Raw genomic sequence first — 20,221 nt, 5'->3', positions numbered from 1 at the left:
ACACATAGCAACTTGTCACTTGGGGAAGATATAACAAATAATGCAATTTAGGTTTAACTTATTCATCGGCCGTCCCATAAGTCTTACAATCCCTACGTACAAAAGTACACACATTCACACAGATAATACATACACTAGGCAGCTTCTTCTTTTAGTCACTGCAAAACCCAGAAACAAATCCGCGTTTATGGCTTAAGGCAAACGAAAGGATAAACTTCTGTGTCAATAAACTAATATATACACCGCGTGGAAAGCGATGATTCGTGCTTTCGAAAGTCGTACGATGAATTTCAAACCTGCGAATATAACTTTTTCAAAACAATCTACACCACGACACTGTGTTACGTGTTCAAAACATGTGACATACCCGTCAAAAATGCTTGCCTTACATTACAGTTCAGTGGCAGATACTTGACACAATTACACACCCAACCAGCATTCGCATTAAATATCGGATCGGGCACAAAAATGCTCCATGGCAAATCGTGATTCACAATGAACTAGCGCAAACGTTATTTTAGCATTCCACAAGATTCCATTAGACAAAGTTTTCAAACACGCAGCCAAGCATACGAAGAAGTCTCAAGAATTTTGTCTAATATAGTCGATAGAGATACGCGGATAATGCGTTGCAGAGAAATCCGCGTATCCCGAAATGCCCCTAAAACATTGTTTATAAATCATATCAAAGGAACGATTTTTTTCTTTTACAAATCTGTACAGTCTGATACAACCCGGTACAAGGGTTATTTAACAGATACAGGTTGAAAGCTTAAGTTCTTATGGTATGTTTTGCACCACTGTCAGTATTACAGTATTTCTCATAGTTTCTCGCTCAAATGATGCTGTCCCCTTCTCATTGATATTGGGATTTGTGGCTAGTGGTGTTGAGCTTGCGAGCGAATCTTTACAAATGTAAGTACATTTCTGTGAAACATCAAATGTTGGTAAATCTGTTAACCTGAGGGACTGGTCACAGCTCTGCCGCATCCGCATTTGTCGGATGCGGCTCATATCAAACTTGTTTGATATTGTCTCACGGCAAAATGAAAGCTGCTGCCATAACCGTCAAACTCCATACGAAGGCATGCGGCAATACGGGTGCGGCAAAGCTGTGATCAATCTCTAAAGGCTTCTGAAAATGTTGTACACACCTTGACAAATAGATACGTGTAGACGTCACTTCATACGTTAATGTTGTCAAATTTGTCAATCGCGTAATCTAGTTTTGTTTTCAATCCGCTCTTCGGGATATCGTATACAGAGTGCAAGAATTACCACGCTCAATATAATCTGCATCGATTATTCGGAATGGCTGAAAAAGCAATTGCAAATCCTACATTAAAGTTTATTCCACTGCGATCTTTCATTCATAACGATTTTTGGCATAAATATGCTGAAATCAAAATAGACATTGATCGTTTAGATGACTCCGGTCGTCCAATTTACGGCACCATAGCGTTAAAAGCTGCAAAGACTACAATGCTAGAGGTTGCGTGCAGTTCTTTCAATGCGTAAGTGAAAGTAAGAAAAGTATTTTAAAAAGTAATAATTCGTTCCTAACTACTTTTTATCGTGAATTTTCAGTACATACCATGATGACTCACAGCGCGGTTTTCGATGCAAAGGCACTCTCTTAAACCATAATACGTTAGAATCCTTCAAAATGTGTGATAAGAATTTGGTTCTTAAAAATCAAGCAGTACAATTTTACCATGATTTAATGAAACAGGATACGATCCAAAGCAGCGCAGATTTGGTGCATTTTGTATTGCTATCGTTCGCAGTAAGTGCTCGAAAATATTCGTTATGCCTGCATGACTACCATTGCATGCTTGTTTGTTTGTTTGTTTGTTTTTTTTTTTATTTTATTATTGAGACAGATCTCCCGACTTCGCTAGTACCTAGGTCTATGATTAAGATTAACAATTTGTTTTCTTGATTTTAGGATTTAAAAACGTATAAATTCTTCCATTGGTTCGCATTCCCTGTGCCAACAGAATTAACATACAGGCACGAAAATGAGCAACCTATTCCATCGGACTTGTATGAAAACCTAAGGGCAAGCATAGGCGAGTTTCTGTACCAAAAGTCAATGCCAAATGAACCGTTTTTCATTTACCATACTATCAAAGGCATTCAACTGCTACCCGATTACATTCAACATTGCAATATTGGTACTAACTTCCGTGAAGAAAATATAGAAAATGTTTATTTCTGTTATTACGATCCAACGAGTGACATAAATTCATTCGCACTTGGTTGGCACTTACGACAGATGCTTACGTATCTGGTTGTTTCAAGGTATGCTATCATAATTTAAGTAATGTTACCGACATTATCTAGCTTTGTTTTTGTTTTCCTCCAAAAGCCCAGTTCTTGCCGAACAAGGAATAAATTGTATTCGAGTGACGGGTTCAGCACCAGGTGAACTTCAATTGTCTTTAATGACTATATATCTTCCAAAACATGTAGCTGATGTAAATGATTTGAAACTTTGGTCTGGTTGGGAATCTGATGGAAATGGTAAATACTTGCCACGAGTAACATCTTTAAACGATAGTATGTCTCCTGGAAGGTAATTATAGTGGATTCTGAAAAAGCACCAATGAGCGATGCCGCAATATAGCCATACAAATTATTTTTTTATTAGCCTCGCCGAAAATACAATCGATTTAAATCTAAAACTTATGACATGGCGGCTCATCCCAACACTAAATCTAGGAGCTATCAAACAAACTAAATGTCTTCTGCTAGGTGCCGGAACGCTAGGATGCAATGTTGCTAGATCACTGATGGTGAGTTTTTAATAATTTTAATTTTATTTTAAATATAATGGACGGCAATAGGATAATTAACATAAAATTTTATCTTTACCTTATTGTTTTCGTATGTTTATTTATTTAAGCTCACTTTGTTGTTCAAGTTGTTAAACGAATTTATATTGATAATTAACTAATCAGTATGTGTGATCTAAATTGATGAATTGTATAAATGAAGAAGAAGCTATTGTATGCTTGCCGTACAGTTTGCTTTATATTGTATTGTATCATTCGTTCTAGGCCTGGGGCATCACCAATATTACAATAGTGGACTGCGGAAATGTTTCCATGTCGAATCCAATTCGACAAACTTTATACCGTTTTGAAGATACATTAAATGGTGGAAAATCGAAGGCCAGTACGGCGTCCGAACGTTTGCTTGAAATCAACCCAGCCGCGGTAAATCATAAATATTATATTCGTAGCGGATAATTATATAGGATGTATGCTTGTAGAAAATTGTTGGAGTTAATCTAAAAATTCCAATGCCCGGACATACAATTGGTCATGGTGATGCAGTTGCAGAAACGAGAGACATATTATACAAACTTGTGAGTCTCATTAAACATCATGATGTTATTTACTTACTGACAGACTCACGTGAAAGTCGTTGGCTTCCAACTATGCTTGGCGCTTTCTATAATAAGGTATGTATGATATTATGACATATTTCTGTTATTAATCTATAACTGTTTAATAACTATTATTCCTTTATGTGTTGTAGCAAATTATAAACGCTGCATTAGGATTCGATTCGTATCTTGTTATGCGTCATGGAAAAACTGGAAACAGTAATATTAATATGGCTAGTGATGCAGATTTATCTTGTCCTGCTGGATTCCGTAAAATCAAAAGCTGTGATTTGGGATGCTACTTTTGCAATGATATTGTTGCTCCTGGAAATGTAAGTGCATTTCTATGCACAGGCAGTCCCCGAAACATACGGTACTTCTTATACGGAAATCTTGAAACTCGTCACGTTGATCAGTTTTTTCTTCAAAAAATATTTTTAGCATTTCGTCAGTTACCTTTACTAGATTCGTACTTCCATTACACTGAAATAGTCTCACAACGTTACTATTTGAATGCATAGCAATTTTGTTGCCAGCGTTTGAAATCTGACAACTTAGTAAATTTATAGCACAAAATCTAACAAAAAGATGAAAAATAAGTCGAAAATTCTTTCCTTTGTCATATGAAACATTTGTTTTTAGTTTATATTAAAGATTCTTTCAAAAAGACACCTGATTTGATGGATAAATAAAGTACAAAAAAAGAAATCAACTATGTAACGTTGAAGTATAAACGATTTTGCATCAGGACTAGCCATACGCGGAAATTCAAGTTTCGTGGAACTTTCCCGGGTTATAGCGATCCAATATAATAGTGTATCTCGGGGACTGCCTGTATTCTTTATACGTATACTACAAAAAGCTAGTTAGTTTTATGACATTTTAACCATTTCTATTTCTTCGCAATCAGTCTATGAAGGATCGCACATTAGACCAACAGTGTACTGTAACGAGGCCAGCTGTATCTAACATGGCGTCAGCATTAGCAGTAGAGTTGATGATTTCTCTTATACAACATGGGTATGTAAAAAATAGTATTTATTCAGTTATTTATTTAATACCTTACAGTGTTTATAAGTCCAGTTCAACCGTCTCCATTAATCTCAACACAGGCGATTCTAACGTGAACATGTTAATATGGCAACTGTATGTTAACATAAAAATCGATGTTGCTAATATTCATGGCGACAATTTGCCATCTCTGAGCTAATACATCAACACATGCTAAAAAAGTTTTACAGAGGATGAAAAAGCGAGCATGAGTTGTATCGTGTGAACATACCTTAGGCCGTGCTCTGGGATTTGTCGTATACGACCAACGACAACGACATGTTTTACGGGTGCTCTAGGAGTTGTCGTATACGACAAACTGTCAAAGCGCGATGTTTAAATTTTTGTTGACGGTTGAACGGATTTGTTTTGATTTTACCCCTTGAAACGCTTGTCAGATGCTTCAAATACTCAAGATCCACATATGCTAGCTGTGCGAACGACAAGTTTTACGAGGTTTATAGAAAAAACAAATTGATTTGTATGACGACAGATGTTTTACCAAGTTTGATCGGATTTCACAGAGCACCTCCATAGAGCGCCATACGTTTGTATTTGTCGTTGGTCGTATATGACAAATCCCAGAGCACGGCTTTACCGTCCCTTAGGGGCGGCTCGGTAGTGTATTGGTAACGGATCCGGATCAATCCCCCGTGCGTTGTACTGACTATCCGGCTAAGGGTAAACAAAGCCAAAAAAAGCCAGAAATGGCAGACCCAGACCTTTTGAGGTTGCTGTGCCGATAACGAAGAAGAACATACCTTATGACATTTAAATATATAATCCAATAACCTGTAAAAATCATAATTTTCCTTCATTAAACACTGCTACGTGCCATTCAAATAATATAGTCGAAAATGCACGATCAGACAAACATATCCGGTTGTTTTTAAATTGTATTTAGGTTTGCGGAAGTAAATTCAAATGTGGACTCGGGCGTAGCATTTACACAATCTCTGTAAACATTCGCCTCCTTCTTTTGCTTGGAATATTGCAGTAACGTCAATGCAGTTTTTTGTCAATGGAATCGGAAATGGTTCGGTCCCAGATCATGCGACCGGACTGCCCCCGGTCCGTTGAATTATAATAAACGAATGAAAAATGCAGACAGTCCCCGAGATACGCGGTTCCTCTTATACGCGGTTCCTCTTATACGCGGATTCGGAGATATGCGATTTTTGGAAATTTGACAGCCGAGTTCGTTTATAGCACAAAATCTAAGTAAAAAGGTGTAAAATTGGTCTAAAATAGCTTCATCTGATAAACATATAACATATAAAACATATGTTTTTAGTTTATTCTAATGTATTCTATCAAATGGCTGAATAAATAATGTGCAGAGAATGTAGTCAAGTATCTAACTTTGAAGTATAAACGATTTTACTCCCGGATTCTACTTACGCGGACTTAACTTACTTACTTACTTCTCTACTTAAATATGTGGGGATTTGGTATAGTATTTTCAAACTAATAACCTAGAATTCAAGATTCGATGATTTATTTCTTACAATTATACAGTGGCAACCATACAATTGGATAGAAAGTAATAAAGGAACCAAAAGAATTAAAAAAAAAAAAACAAAATAAACCGTTCTCAGGGCCATTCATACCGTTCCATTACGAAAAAAAAGGTCCAGTTCCGAGGCGCTTTAAATTATAAATTATATAAATTATTAAATTTAAATTATAACATCCTATGGCAGTGGTGGATCTAACGGTAGGGGGAGTAGGGGGCTGCTTAGGGCCCCACCGTGTGGGGTGTCCCAAAAAAAAAAGTTTAATAGGAACAACTCTATGAATTTTGCCAGAAATGGGACCGAAAAGTGTCGCTTTAACCGTAGTCGAGAAAGTAACATACTACCCCCATCCCGGTCAACAATTATGAAATATGTTTCTACAATTATCGTTTTCTTACGTTTTGAATCTTTTACAACCATTTTCAGAAATGCTCCTGCATATTATCGGATTCCTAAATCGGATCCTTTTCACCAAGAACAAGAACCAGATGGATTACTTGGAATTATACCCCATTCCATACGTGGTAACATCGCTACACTTCAATCGATGATTACTGCTACAGAGCGATACACAAACTGTGTGGCATGTTCTCCCGCAGTTCTCGAACGCTATGCTTGCAGCAAAGATGATTTTATAATTAATGTAATCAACGGAACCGAATCTCTTGAAACAGTGGCAGGTCTGAACAAAATGATGTCCAACATATTTGACGGAAATGAGGAGAAGGTAAGATATTGTAAAATTTCGACTAAGATTTATAGTTGTTTTATTATTATTTTTGTTTATTTTTCAGGATACACTTGACTTCGAAAGTGATTTGTCCGATGATTCCTAATTATTTATGAAGCGATAAGTACGCTGATACTCGTTTGATCGTAATGCCAACAGCAGCATTGCAGTATTTAATATTAAATTCCCAATAATATTGTTTATAATATACAGTCTTTTCCCGGGTTACTCCAATACTGCGTGCTAGAGAAATTCGCGTTACTTGAGTTTTAGCGTAAGTTGAATTTCTGTTATAATATCGTTTATATTTAATATTCAGGGATCTTATAATTCTTTTCACGTTACGAAAATTACGAAAGTTTTAGATTTATTTCGAAAATTAGAGTAAAATATTACCAGCAGTAAGTTTTATAGTAGTAAAATTTAACATATTTCTGTAAATAAAAAGAAATTTTACAATCGAAAAATTCTATTCCTAACATAAAATCACAATCAATAAGAACAGTCATAATTTTGAAATTCGCGTAAGTCGAATTTACGTAACTTGAGTGTCGCGTAACACAGGAAGTGACTGTATAACGAATCATACCACCTAATTCGCACAGCTTGTTATTTGAATGATATAATATATTTCATAAATATGTACAATTCATTTTGTAGGAAGTTAATTTTTTGACCGAAGGTCTGAATTAATTTTGAATAAATATCAATCAAAATAACGAAATTGAAGGACGAAGTGTAAACAAGCCACCCACAACAAGAGCGAACCAACTTGTATCATAAACCGAATTATCAGTATAAATTCCTTGAAACTAAAGTACTGGCTTTATCTACTCGTAATGCATTCAGCTTTTCGACTGTCCACTTTTTGAAAGAAATGGTGAATAAAAATTCAATAATTTTTCCGATATTTCTTCGAATCAGAATCAGATCAACATAATTCATCAACAACAAAATCGTCATAAATTGTAACGATTAAATCATGGCCTCGGCTAGAGCGTCATCTAAGTGCTATATTTAAAAATATTTTTGATTTTATTTTACTCAAATCATCACCTCGACAAGGTATCCTTTTACTGTTTGGAGAAATTGTTGATTAGGAACAATGTTAGACCATCCCAACATTGTTAGCGATTGCCGGAATTGTGACTGCGACTTATCAAGCTCTATACAAAAAAAATTGCGAAATGTCGCGATGTGACGACCCATGTATAGAGTTTGACAGAGTCGCAGTCGCAATTGCGACAATCGTCAACTGTGTAGAAACAGTCTTATATAAAAATAATGCATTGGCTCTTCGAACAATGTTATATAAAAATAATGCATTGGTACTTCGGCTCATAAAAAAACATTACCTTCGCAAAGTAAAGTCTGCGCCTACAAGCCACAGTTCCTACCCACGTTAGCTACTGAAGATTATCAAGCTGGTTAAACGCCAGATCATCGCAGTGGTTTTAACGGTTCTACAGACAGTACAGATACAGACAGTCCGCGGACTCAGAGAGAGGCAGTTATTAGTAATTTGACAGCTGAGGTTTGTATCATATTTTCAATTTACATTCGTGGTTTGTACCATATTTTCAACATCAATTTTAACTACTTTTTCACGCATTTGCTACAAATTAATTTGTTTAATGTATATTATTCGAATTATATCACTATTTTACTAAAACGTGCCATTCTCAAAGTTGGTTTGTTTACATGTCATTCAGATTCGGTTTGACACATGTGCATATACACACAAACATGAACACATTTCGTTCGGAAGCGTTTTCAGCCTGAAATGCCAGTGAAAAAACTAAAGCAATCGTTGCGCAAATCATATCGAGCCGACGGAATTACATTTTGAGCGGTAGGAAATACTTCATGGGATACGAAATGCATTTCAAGACCGGCGAAGTATGCCATTCACATGACAAAGTGGCTTGTTAAACACTGCATAGCTTACTTTCTTACTTACCTATTCGGCGCTACAACCGCTTCGAGGACTTCGCGGAGGAGCCGCTCACGGTAGAGCGCCATCCAGCCAATCCCAAATCCCGGCCATTTTGGCGGACGCATCATTTACTTTATCTATGGTGGTTGTGAATGCCTGTTGGACATTACTGCCCCTTAGGGAATCCGTGTAGAGTTGAACCTGCATGTTTACTTTCATTTGGGCGAGACGGGCGATTTTAAAACGTATCACTAGGCCAACCAAATAGTGATCGGAATCGATGTTGGCACCGATTTATTATGACGTTTAACATGCTCGATTGCCTTCGGCTACTTAACAACACGTGCCACCCACGTGGGTTCGTGGATATTCCGAAGTGCGAATTTTGTGCTTCCAACAACCAGATTGTATGCTGCTTTACAAACTTTACTAAACTATTACCATTGTCATTGCTGTGCTCATATAATGTGATTCTAACTGCCAATGTATTGGCGGTACATTGGTTCCCAACCGATGTTAGCATTGGATCCCCCAGGATGACTTTAAGGTCATACCTCGGATATGTGGTGGCGGTCGATGCAGCAGTAGTAAATGTCGAAGCGGTTCCTGCCACGCCTGTTCTGAACACCATGCCCTAACCACCGGATGGTGGCTCCCTTGTACCGAAGCTTGTATATGCAGTGAAACACGTTACCACTCTGCACGCGGACGTGACGGAATCGGAATTGAGTAGGAGAGCCTACGGAACCATGAAGATCCACTCCATTACAGAGCAAATTGTAGCGATCAGCTCTAATAACGTATCTCAGGAACTTCCTGTACAGTAAATACCCGAGGAACACGGTTTTCGACTTACGCGGATTCGCAGATACGTGGATTTTATAAATTTGGTATTTCGTGGATTTTTGAATGTAAATGCATTTTTGAATGCATTTTTGATAATTCCACAGGATATTTGACATATTCCCTGGAACATCGTTGACGGAAGAAATGAGAAACCCAGTATGGTGAGATAAGTAGAACCTTAATTCTAAAAAAAAATACTACTGGCAGTCCCCGAGATACGCTATTATAGGGGATCGCTATAATCTGGGAAAGATCCGCGTAACTAGAAAATCCGCGTACGTCGAGTCCTGAAGCAAAATGTTTTATTCTTCAACCTTACTGAACTGAAAACAAATGTTTTTTTTATGACAAATAATTAAATAATTAATAAAATAAATTTATATGAATATTGGAAAATTTAGAAACGATCATTCATTAAGAAAAATCTAACAATCAAAATTTAAGAAATGAAACATTAAGAAAATAATCCCAAAAATTGATGTACAATTATAATAGAAATCAAAATGGTTTGAAGAATATAAAATCGTTAAATGATTGCAAAGCGAATTGCGGCGTAGTATACCAAGTCCATAATGATGAAACGGTTACCAGTTCACACAGTCTGCTCTCTGACCAGAATTCAACTTCATGGGTAGTGGTGGGAAGCATCTCTAAAACCTAAGGTGGGAGAATGGCTCTCGCTGCTGAGGTGTACGTGAAGTTACATCAAAAAGCCCAAAGCAATGGATGTACGAAAAGATGCGCTAGCTGATCGTGAATGGAGAAGGGAAAAAGACTATCGTTAGCTTGTTACACGAAAAGATATGGAATAAAAGTTTTCATCAGCCACGAACATTCTTCTGTTAATTGTTATAGTGTAAAGACGTTATTCACTGCCACTTCTAGATCTGCTCCGTACGGTGGCGGACGGTGGTCTTAGCAGTAAGCGTCTTGTGGTTTCTGGAGAAATTTGGTGTTGCAGTAAGTTTGGTGTTACAGTAAGCCAGATACAAATTATAAGTTGTTTTAAACATTTTTGTCGTAGAAAATGGTGTACGTTTTTGTCTTAAGTGTTATGTTAAAGTGAACATGTGTTTTACAGAGATTTTTGATGTGAAAGACAAAAACCAAAAATTAAGACTGCAGTACCGTTAAAACCGATCAAAACTAATAGTTCAAAACAATTTGCAAATCTATTGCACACGATTTATTTGTGAAAGCTATACATCGAGAAACAACTCTAACCGAATGCATAAAGGTACATTAGTGACGATTCTAAGATGCCTTCCTAAGTGCTTTACTTAACTTATGACAAATAATCGTATCTAAACTTTCGGGCCACGTGGTAAATATAGAATAGTCTAACAAAGCCAAGGATAAGAAATATTACCTAATATGAGGCAGGCAAAGTACTATTCCAATTGGACTTTATTCTAAATAAGTGCAAACCATTCATATGAATTGCTGTGCATTGATGAAAATTATTCCTTACCTTACATTTACTTCTCTCTTATTAGTGGTACAACAACCTCAATAGCTTTAGGCCTGATAATCTGGCTTTCTTTGACTTAATTTACCCGCAGCTAGATATTTTGGGCTGATTCTGTCAAAGTCGCTATCAAATACATCACCGTGCCACCCATTGACTACATTTGCATTTTATATTAACTTGTGGAAATGATTTTATTTTAACATTTTCCTTCGCCAAATAATACGCGAAAAAGTTCGTACTTCTTTGCAATACACGTGGCGCTCATAGTTGATGGGATTTAAATAGCATGCCAATGTGTACCCAGGTCGAAAGTTAAAATTTTTGCCAAGTTTCGTGCGTTCTACATCTCGTTAAGAATGTGTGCGACAAAATGAGAAAATAGAGAGTTCTGTTGTTTTTACCATCCATGTAACTCCATCTGCTAATGGTTTAAATTTACGTATTTTCGAATGTCGTGATTAACAAAAAGTAACACATGTGATCAATTTTTCCATTCTTTGCTATATAAAGTCCAAGGGTATTTGTACTTGTAGCATTGTTCCGATCAACATAAATCTCTCTAAAATAACCAGTTTTCGACTGACTTTCTCGTTTGGAAAGGCTTTTGTGTCATGGGTGCATCTTTGTTCCGCGGTATGACTATTGCGCCCTATTCAAGCGCATTCCATTTCAACATTCGCATAGCAAAAACCAGACCTGGTCATGAGATCAAAAAAGGGTAAAATGTCAGCTACATGTTGCGAGACTGTATTAGAGACTTGAAACCTTTCACTAGATTCGTACACGACCGTGGTAGTTTCTTGCGTTTCAGCACATGTGTTAAGAAATACTTCAGCAATTCGATTTAACGTCCGTTACAACAAAACATTTTCTAATCTTCAGTTGAAATCGGCGTTGTGCATATTATTGTGAATATCTATTTTTGCACGTATCGGTAGTATTGGTTTAATACCGCTTTGCCTTCATGCATTCATTAATGTTGCGATTATTTTCGTCTCTCTACACATCATATGCATTTGTCTTTCATAACTTTATGCCCGCTATATTGCTATATACTATATAACATTTTTGTGCGCAAGAAGATTAAAGCAAGCAAGCAAGGCAAACTAAAAAAAGTAAATTTTCAATCGTAATCGTTGTAATCTAAAAAATGCTGAAAATGCATTGAAAGAACACCTAAGCGAAAAGTTTGCATTGGAAGTACAAACATATTTATGTTCATATGATATTTGCAATTGTTAGCTTTTTTTCATCACTGTATGTTTCTCCTTTTTTTCTTAAGTTAGTTGCAAAATTTTAATTTCGAGAAGAACTCATGCTGTACAGTTTAAATAACAATATGAAGCTGCACAATCGCACATTTTTTCCTCATTGTAACTATTTTTCAGCAATGGTCGCTATTCAGTTGCTCAATGATTGCATCCGTTGTTTAATTCACTCGTTACTTCTCCTATTGCTTAGATTCAACAGAGAGAAAACAAACCAAAAGAATGAAGATGGTTTGGTAACGTATTACCATACAAACAGAAAACTGTACTTCGTTGCAACCCCGTTCACACCATCTGCCTTTCCAATGCTTCTTACCACACCAGCAAGTACAGTGCAATCAACAGAAGAAAGAAATTCCCATGAAACATAGCATGACTGTGTGGCTCATGAAGTTTTGATGCAACTTTTTTTAGGGAGCCTCGTGCTTCGATAATACTTTGCATTAAGATTCAATCCCGCTGCATGCAACATTTAGTCTCACTGACTCATTGCAATGGCAGTCTGCCATAAGTATGCTTCTTCTTTTGTACCCTTCATTTGATCACAGCTTCATTCGATGCTGTATTACAACTGGCTGTGTTCGCGGAGGTCATGAAAATTTGAAAACAATGCGCAATTTATCCACAACTTGTTACCACAATCTCACCAAATCGACTGTGCGTTTTATAAGTTGACGTAAAGAATTAAGCAGTTTTACAATCAGTAAAAAAGACAGTTATCCATTGTTGAAGCAGAAATATGTTATTGAATCGATTTTTTATATTATACAAATAATTTAATGTTGAAATTATAAATTACACAACCGAACCTCTTGATAATATCGTTCTTAATGATCATGATTTTGATACGATTTTGATCATGTTTTGAACATGTTTTTGGTGAATGAGTTTGTTTTGGTTTATATGTTGTTTTTTTTCTTCGGTTTCATGTCATAATTAAACCGTTTGTTTCAGGTGATTCAGCTTGTATCATAGCCTCTGAACAAAATATATTCACATAGGACAAGAATATGTAATAGGTTTTGATGTCATTTGTGTTCTATTAAAATTACAGTAAATCAAATTTCTTTTCAATTCACTTTCTTTAACATATGACGAATCAAAAAGATTTTAAATAGAGAAACGATGGTAACTATACTACTATATGAAACAGTTTCTTTTTTAACAGCTGAATGATGATGTGATCTCGTTTGAGTTTTTTGAATGTAATGAAATGATATTTTTTGATTAAAAATCAAACGGATGTACAAGTGGGGGAAACTGTTTTGATTACGTTGTTCATTTTGTTCGTTAGATAAAATTTAACTGGCACGAACTGACAAAACCAAGTGCTAATTATGTACTGTAACAATGGTAGAGCTTACATAACAAATAATAAAAAAAACAACAAGTTCCCAGAGTTGCGTCTACTACTAGGTAGAGGACGTTGTGGTAGGGTTGAATACCATGCACTCAATTTCTGAATCTAACGTAATAATTGGTCTGGTTTGCTTGGAAGGCTATGGGAGAGGTCAGCTCTAGACAGAAAAAGTCTATGTTGGGATGAGAGTGATGAAGATTACTCGTGCTCGATTTGAAGATGACTGTGAGCATCGAGGTACATTGTGGATTGTAATCACAAAATTACTATTACATGTATATTGTCGGTAAATTACGTGGCAAAAATTATCTACGAAATGTTATACCGGAATTGCTCCACATGTTCATTACCATACTACTACAGTAACTATTTTATACTTTAAAACCCAATAACACTATTTGTGTTAACTAAAATTACAGTTGCAATTCTAACAGCCAAATAATGGGAACCAAGTAATATGAACTCACGCACAAATACAAAAAACATATTCAATTGTATTGTTGTAACAATAACATTTTTTAAATAACAAATACTAATTAGAACAAAAATGTTAAACAAAATTGATTGTTTTAATCGAATGCTATATAGCTAAGGCAAAAAGGAGACTACTTGCTCGTTTGATAAAATATTTATATATATAGATAAAATATTCAAATTGTTATAGAAGTATAGTTCAGTTCAATTTGCATTCATCTTAAACTATAATACATTTCAAACTAAAAAAACGACAAAACTGTCTATGATCTATGACATTAGATATCGGTGAAGTCCATACATGATCTCAGATTATTGCGATGTACAAAACAATTTAGAAGACAAGTACACACCCAAGCATGTACACAAGATTATTATTTTAGATTATTCATTCTTGGTTTGTCTAAAACCTAACTTAGGTTGCGATTTACAGTAAGCATGGGATGATTAAAGCATTTATGTATAGTGATTATTCATCATTTATAAATTGAAACGAAAATTTCACCAAAAATTCGTTTATTTGTTGCGTATTTTCTAACGGGTTTAATCAAGGCGATATTTTTAAAAAAATTAGGTCAGTAAAAGCTGTAGTACCCTTAATTTTCGGAGGATTTACCAATACGTGCACCAGCATAATCGACAAAGAATCTCATTCATATAGCAAAATACTCGTTTGAGGGATCTGGTCCGCAACTTTGGTATATTTTCAAAATCTGTCTTAGCTAAGTGTGCCGATCCCTCATCTACATGATCATATGACTGCTTTACGCTGTAGATTTGAAATGACGATCTGTGCAGTGTTAAAACCCAGTGTTTAGTCCATTCGCATCGCAGATCCATCCTATGAATTACTTTCACCTTTTCTCATTAACAATGGTATAGGAACGGGCATTGATACAATGGCTCCGTACCAAATGTACAACCCTAGTAACGGATCAGATCTAGACCAACTAATTCATACCAAGGACGTCGTTTTCTGCTATGTAATAAAGTTAAATTTGGTGTGTTTACATATCGCGGAACAAGGTTTGAGCTATGATCGGTGGTGTTGTTGATTTGTGCTTTATCTACTTTTTTATTCGGTTATCACAAAATCACAATTATTATTTTATTTAATCGATAAAACGAATAATTTCCTTCTTTTCTTTATTCAGGCCGCGTTTCCATTTAAAATTAAATGGATTCTAGCAAAAAATTGTATTGCACATGAAATGCTATAAACGTCACAGTCATCGTCACATGCAGCAAAGTTGGATCATCGTACATCCGTAACGTTTTTTTACAGTTCACAATTCTTAGGTTCGTTACGAGCGACAGGTAATAATTGAAATCATAGTTCATCATTTCTTTGAAGTTACATACACGCTTTAATGTATTCTGTATGCACTGTTTTTATTTTATTGTTTTAAAGCTTACACTAAAATGGGTCCTTGTACTTTATTCATTCGCTTGAGTAAGTAATTTCATAAATTTATTCTAATTACAGTGGAGTGCCGATTGGTATAATCGGCATTGCCGGTGCCATTTATCTGGATACCTGATTATCCGAGCAGCTCGGAAATGATAGTTCCAAAGGAAATTTAACATATTCCCTGCAACATCTTAGCAACTCTTTTAAGATAAAAAAAAGTTACAATTTTAAAACAAGCAACTATAATTTCGATGTTGAGTCCCGATGAGCACGGATAATCGGCGGTCTACTATATTATGTTTATTAATTGATTGGATTAATTATTAATTACTATGTTTGATTCAAATTTCTCAAATTCAGTCGATACCCGAGTCGAAACGTTCATATAATATTCGATATTTCTCTGGAACGCATTAGCTCGGGTATCGACTATAATTCATTAACCAAGTATAATAATAATCCCATCTAAATTAGGTAATTTCATGATATTTGATCGTGTTGCTCTTATACATTGATTTTACCTCGAATTTTATTTCATTGAAGCATTTTGTTTTGAATAGTATAGAAAAATAGTTTTTGTTTTTATCAAAACACATTTGCTGTTTGTTCAAATTCTACTGTCGTGATAATTAATCAGATTTTGATATTTTTTTTCTCATTTCATCGCTTCTTACGTTGATCAAGTGTGTTTGAGTTTTGTTATTGTAACCGAATTTGCATCAATCGAAGGCAATTCTAAAAGCATACAGCGTAACCTCTTCCATGTGCCATCGCGACGAGTTCCTCGAAGCGTATTGATGCAGCAAAACGACGGTGGCACTGCGACAAATTCGTTTGCTGGTGTTCATATGAACAGTTACCAAGGTTTGGTTGGCCGGCCAGGCATTGACTTTCCGGTCCTTACCCATATCCCGAAGACCATTTTTGACTGTAAAAGTCATGGAAATGGTTACTTTGCCGATTTGGAAACACGTTGCCAGGTCAGTATAGAGTACGAGGAATTATTTTTTTAATGCGTCACCTATTTTGAACCAACGCAAACAAAGAATCTTAATTTCATTTATCATACGTTCTTGTCAAAGTTTTTGATTGAATACTAAATCCTGTGTTTCTTTGTGTTGTTGATTTCTTTTATATTTAAAGGTATTCCATATATGCGATGATGGAAAGAAGATCTCGTTTCTTTGCCCAAACGGTACGATCTTTAGGCAGCTCGATTTAATTTGTGACTGGTGGTTTAAAGTGGACTGTGCTGCGACACCAAACCATTTCGCTGAAAGTACCGAAATGCTGACCCAAGCTAAAAGAGCACGTTTACAAAGCAAGCACCCTGTACCCCAACCTATCAATCAAAGTGATGAAAGACTTATGCTCAACATTCAAGATAAGCATTTGCTGTTAGGAAACACAAATAATCTTCTCCCTGGTAAAATACCGACTCGTCATTCGCTGGAATTGAACAGACGTATCGATAGAATCAACTCTGCAGAATTGATCGGATTCGCTTCCGATAGGCGTAATAAAAGTGGTAAAATTATAAAAGGAAGTAACAACAAATTAAATGCAGCGGATGAAATACAAGACACTGCACAAAGTGCATCGTTTGCCGCGATAGCAAAGAAAATGTTCAACACGTATTACGCACACGACCAAAAATTTAAAGATCAAACAAACGTTAACAAACCCAGAAGAGTTGAGTCCAATGTTGAAGATGCACATCGTGATTATCTTTCGGTGTTGTCCAAAGATGGTCGGGAAGAGAATAGCAGCAGCAGCAGCAACAGCAGCAGTAGGCACGTGATGAACTACATGCCTTATACAACTGCACGAAAACTGAACTTAAACAGCAAAGTTACGCAATTTTACACTCCAACAGTACCCACGTTCACTACCAGCTCGAGAACAACCACGAGGGGAGCAATAACGGGGGATGCCATGGTCACGACAAAGGCCACAACAATCAGCGGTTTCAGCAACGGTGAAACCAACGAGTCCCACAGCTTTAGCAACCAATTCAATCATTTAATACGGCGTGAGGGTACCACAGACGAAGAGTCGATAATGGATCATGCCATTGAAATTATGCAAACTATCAAAAATCTAAAAATTGATGAATCTGCAGGTAATGGTAATGCAGTGAAACGAACCATGGAAGACGTGATGGCTAGTGCAGCCACCAATACATTCGATGGCCAGTCCATTACGTTCTCCACGATTGCGTCGCCAGCAAAGGCTTCTGTCGAGCTGTTTCAACATCCATCGGGAGTTGGTCCAAGCGTAGATCGCTACAGAAGGATGCGTATTGTGTCCGAGCGTAAACCCGACGTTGATGTTGGCCATCGGTCGCTTCTAACGCGCACCACGTTGAATGAATACGATCGGCTGTTTCATTCGAGAAATAACGAAAATGGTGAAAACCATATTGAAGATATGCACGGTCACGATCACTTGGAGACGGAGTTTTACATGGATTCGCAAATGGAACACGATCTGGAAGGTCAATCTTCAAGGTACCCTGTGTTTGGAATGTCAAATTCAACACAAATTCGTGAGTTGGCACAAATTTTTACTCATGCATTGTCGGCCTACTTGCAAGATCCAGTGACATTTCGACGCATTTTGACTGAAATTCGCCCGAAAGCTCCAGGAACGCAAACAGCCAACAAATCGTTAACACCCGTGCGGTCGACTGTCAACGAATACGGTACAAGCGTGTCTTCTTTGCTTGAAAGTACCACGTATTTACCAGTCGGTAAGGCCATCCAAAATGACCAGTTGCACGACGCAGAAAATTATGAAGTCCTAGACTTCTCCGACTTAACAACAACTACTATCACTGCTAATCCTACGGAAAATGAAACAACAATTCCCGATACATCAACCATACCAACAACAACGATTGATTACTATACCGAATATAATAAGATGACGGGTAAGGCAGAAGATGTCTCAAGAAAACAAGGTAAAAGTTTGTCAATTAAATTCATAACAAACAGTCGCAATGAACTTGCCGATGAAGTTAACAGTGAGCTAGGAACACCGGCATCCTCGATTTTTTCAAACCGATTTGCGGATCTTGCTAGTATAGAGAACAAAGAAAACAAATTCGGAGGCATAAGATCATCGAGCTCATTACCGTCCAACAGTCTATTAGACACTAATACGCAAACAATCTCTACCACGCTACCAACAACATCAACAGCTAGCGTAACCGAAGCGATACCGGCCCCGCAATCTATATTAAAACCCCCGGTATTATCCAACAATCGGTTTTCCATGGAAATCAAACCGAAAACAACACTGGTGCTAGAAGATGACGAACAATTGCAACGTGCTCAAAGTGAATCGATCCTATCCAGTCAAAACAGTCGACCAATATATGAGAGAAACAAGTACAGCGTCATTAGCTTGCATAATTTTAGGGGCAATCCAACAACGGTGGAAACATTTGGCACATCAGTAAACAAAACGTCTGCCGCTACTGTTCAGCCATCCATCAGTGTACAACACGAGGCTAACGGTATAGTGCCATCATCGCGTACTACGATGTCTTACACCGTATTTTTTGATCCATTAACTATCAACGATGAACTTATGGAACTTGAAAAACCCAAACCAACAGCAGCACATACACCAGCGATACATATGCCGCGTCATTATGGATGGAACGGAACCCTGCTTAATCCGGGTGATACTGCATCAAGAATAGCAACGGAAGATTATTCCACGCCATTGATGAGCGAAAGTTTACGCGAAAATGTTACCTTTATGCAAAAAAAGGCAAACGAAATGTTTGGCGATCTGAACGATGCACAAGCGGATAAACTTATGACAGCAATTCAAATGGCCGATAAGGATAAGTCGATGCGAAGATTGATTCTGCTTCTTATACGTACCTGTGACGATAGTCCAACAAATACGAATGAAGAATCGCGCAAAGCTTTGCTAGAGGCATTAATTAACATTGGTGGTGTAATGAATCCTCAAAGTGCTGACGAGCTACGTATCTTATCCGATAGCCACACTCGACAGGCAGAACATCGTCGAGGTAAAGAAATTGGGTACAACAGAGATACAAATCTCTTGCACGATGTTTCAGCTGATAAATCAACAACTCCTAACATGGCGGCAACGACAGAAAATTATGCCAAAGCGTTTACGGGCTCAAACGATGCCAGCAGCAGTGAAGAGCGTGAAAGTCAAGAACGTGTTAACAGTGAGGAGTGGTCGAAAGGTAACAACTTTCAAACCACGGAAGCTACAACGAAAATGTACTACACTTCCAATGAGGGTCAAACAAGCTACTTACCGAACTTTATCACTACCCAAGCCAGATGGGCTAATGGCTATGACGATACACAACAGACACAGTCAACTACGACACCATATCCGTCTACGGTAGTACAAACAACGGCTGATAGTAGTATTTCAACGACATTTACTACTATCACGGAACCCACCGCAATCCCTACATTAACAGCAATCCCAACATCGGAAACAATGGATAGTGCAAGCTTAACGACCTTTCAAACTCCGGCTGACATCATCGATACAGAATATAGATCTGTAGAGTCTTTAGAATCGGATGCATCTTCCGAACTCAAACCACCATACATCGTATCGCAGCGCTTGCCAAAAGATCTCTCGAGTTCACTAGGCTATCCTTCATCGAGTAAAAATAAATACCATTCCGCTCATAATTCCGATACTCGTGCCCTCGAACTACTAAAATCGCTTTATTCGTTGGCCACGAGATGGGGTTAA

The 20,221-nt window shown here is 37.0% G+C and overlaps 2 protein-coding genes across 2 annotated transcripts; both read left to right on the top strand.

The window, feature by feature from the left end:
* The first annotated feature begins 1,311 nt into the window (after positions 1–1,311).
* Positions 1,312–6,797, top strand: LOC128711367 (ubiquitin-like modifier-activating enzyme atg7). Its single transcript, XM_053806238.1, has 11 exons — positions 1,312–1,514; positions 1,588–1,786; positions 1,949–2,304; positions 2,372–2,578; positions 2,654–2,798; positions 3,063–3,221; positions 3,278–3,469; positions 3,547–3,726; positions 4,305–4,414; positions 6,388–6,688; positions 6,756–6,797. Exons 1-11 carry the CDS (start codon positions 1,312–1,314, stop codon positions 6,795–6,797), a joined length of 2,094 nt encoding a protein of 697 aa, XP_053662213.1.
* An 8,671-nt stretch (positions 6,798–15,468) lies between these two features.
* On the top strand, positions 15,469–20,221 carry LOC128713998 (uncharacterized). The gene is made up of 3 exons (XM_053808873.1): positions 15,469–15,499; positions 16,142–16,437; positions 16,601–20,221. The coding sequence occupies exons 1-3, from the start codon at positions 15,469–15,471 to the stop codon at positions 20,219–20,221; spliced, it is 3,948 nt and encodes a 1,315-aa protein (XP_053664848.1).

Source organism: Anopheles marshallii, chromosome 3 (assembly GCF_943734725.1).
Source record: "Anopheles marshallii chromosome 3, idAnoMarsDA_429_01, whole genome shotgun sequence".
NCBI classification, from domain to species: domain Eukaryota; kingdom Metazoa; phylum Arthropoda; class Insecta; order Diptera; family Culicidae; genus Anopheles; species Anopheles marshallii.
Note: the sequence above shows the minus strand (reverse complement) of the source record. Positions and strands in the feature narration are given on the sequence as shown.

Bases quoted from the DNA above. Each gene is read 5' to 3' on its own strand.
- LOC128711367 (XM_053806238.1), top strand. From the start codon at position 1,312: ATGGCTGAAAAAGCAATTGCAAATCCTACATTAAAGTTTATTCCACTG. The intron at 2,579-2,653 runs GTAATTATAGTG...TTTTTTTATTAG, and splicing joins GATAGTATGTCTCCTGGAAG to CCTCGCCGAAAATACAATCG. The intron at 2,799-3,062 runs GTGAGTTTTTAA...CATTCGTTCTAG, and splicing joins ATGTTGCTAGATCACTGATG to GCCTGGGGCATCACCAATAT.
- LOC128713998 (XM_053808873.1), top strand. From the start codon at position 15,469: ATGGGTCCTTGTACTTTATTCATTCGCTTGA. The intron at 15,500-16,141 runs GTAAGTAATTTC...ACGTTGATCAAG, and splicing joins TACTTTATTCATTCGCTTGA to TGTGTTTGAGTTTTGTTATT. The intron at 16,438-16,600 runs GTCAGTATAGAG...TTATATTTAAAG, and splicing joins ATTTGGAAACACGTTGCCAG to GTATTCCATATATGCGATGA.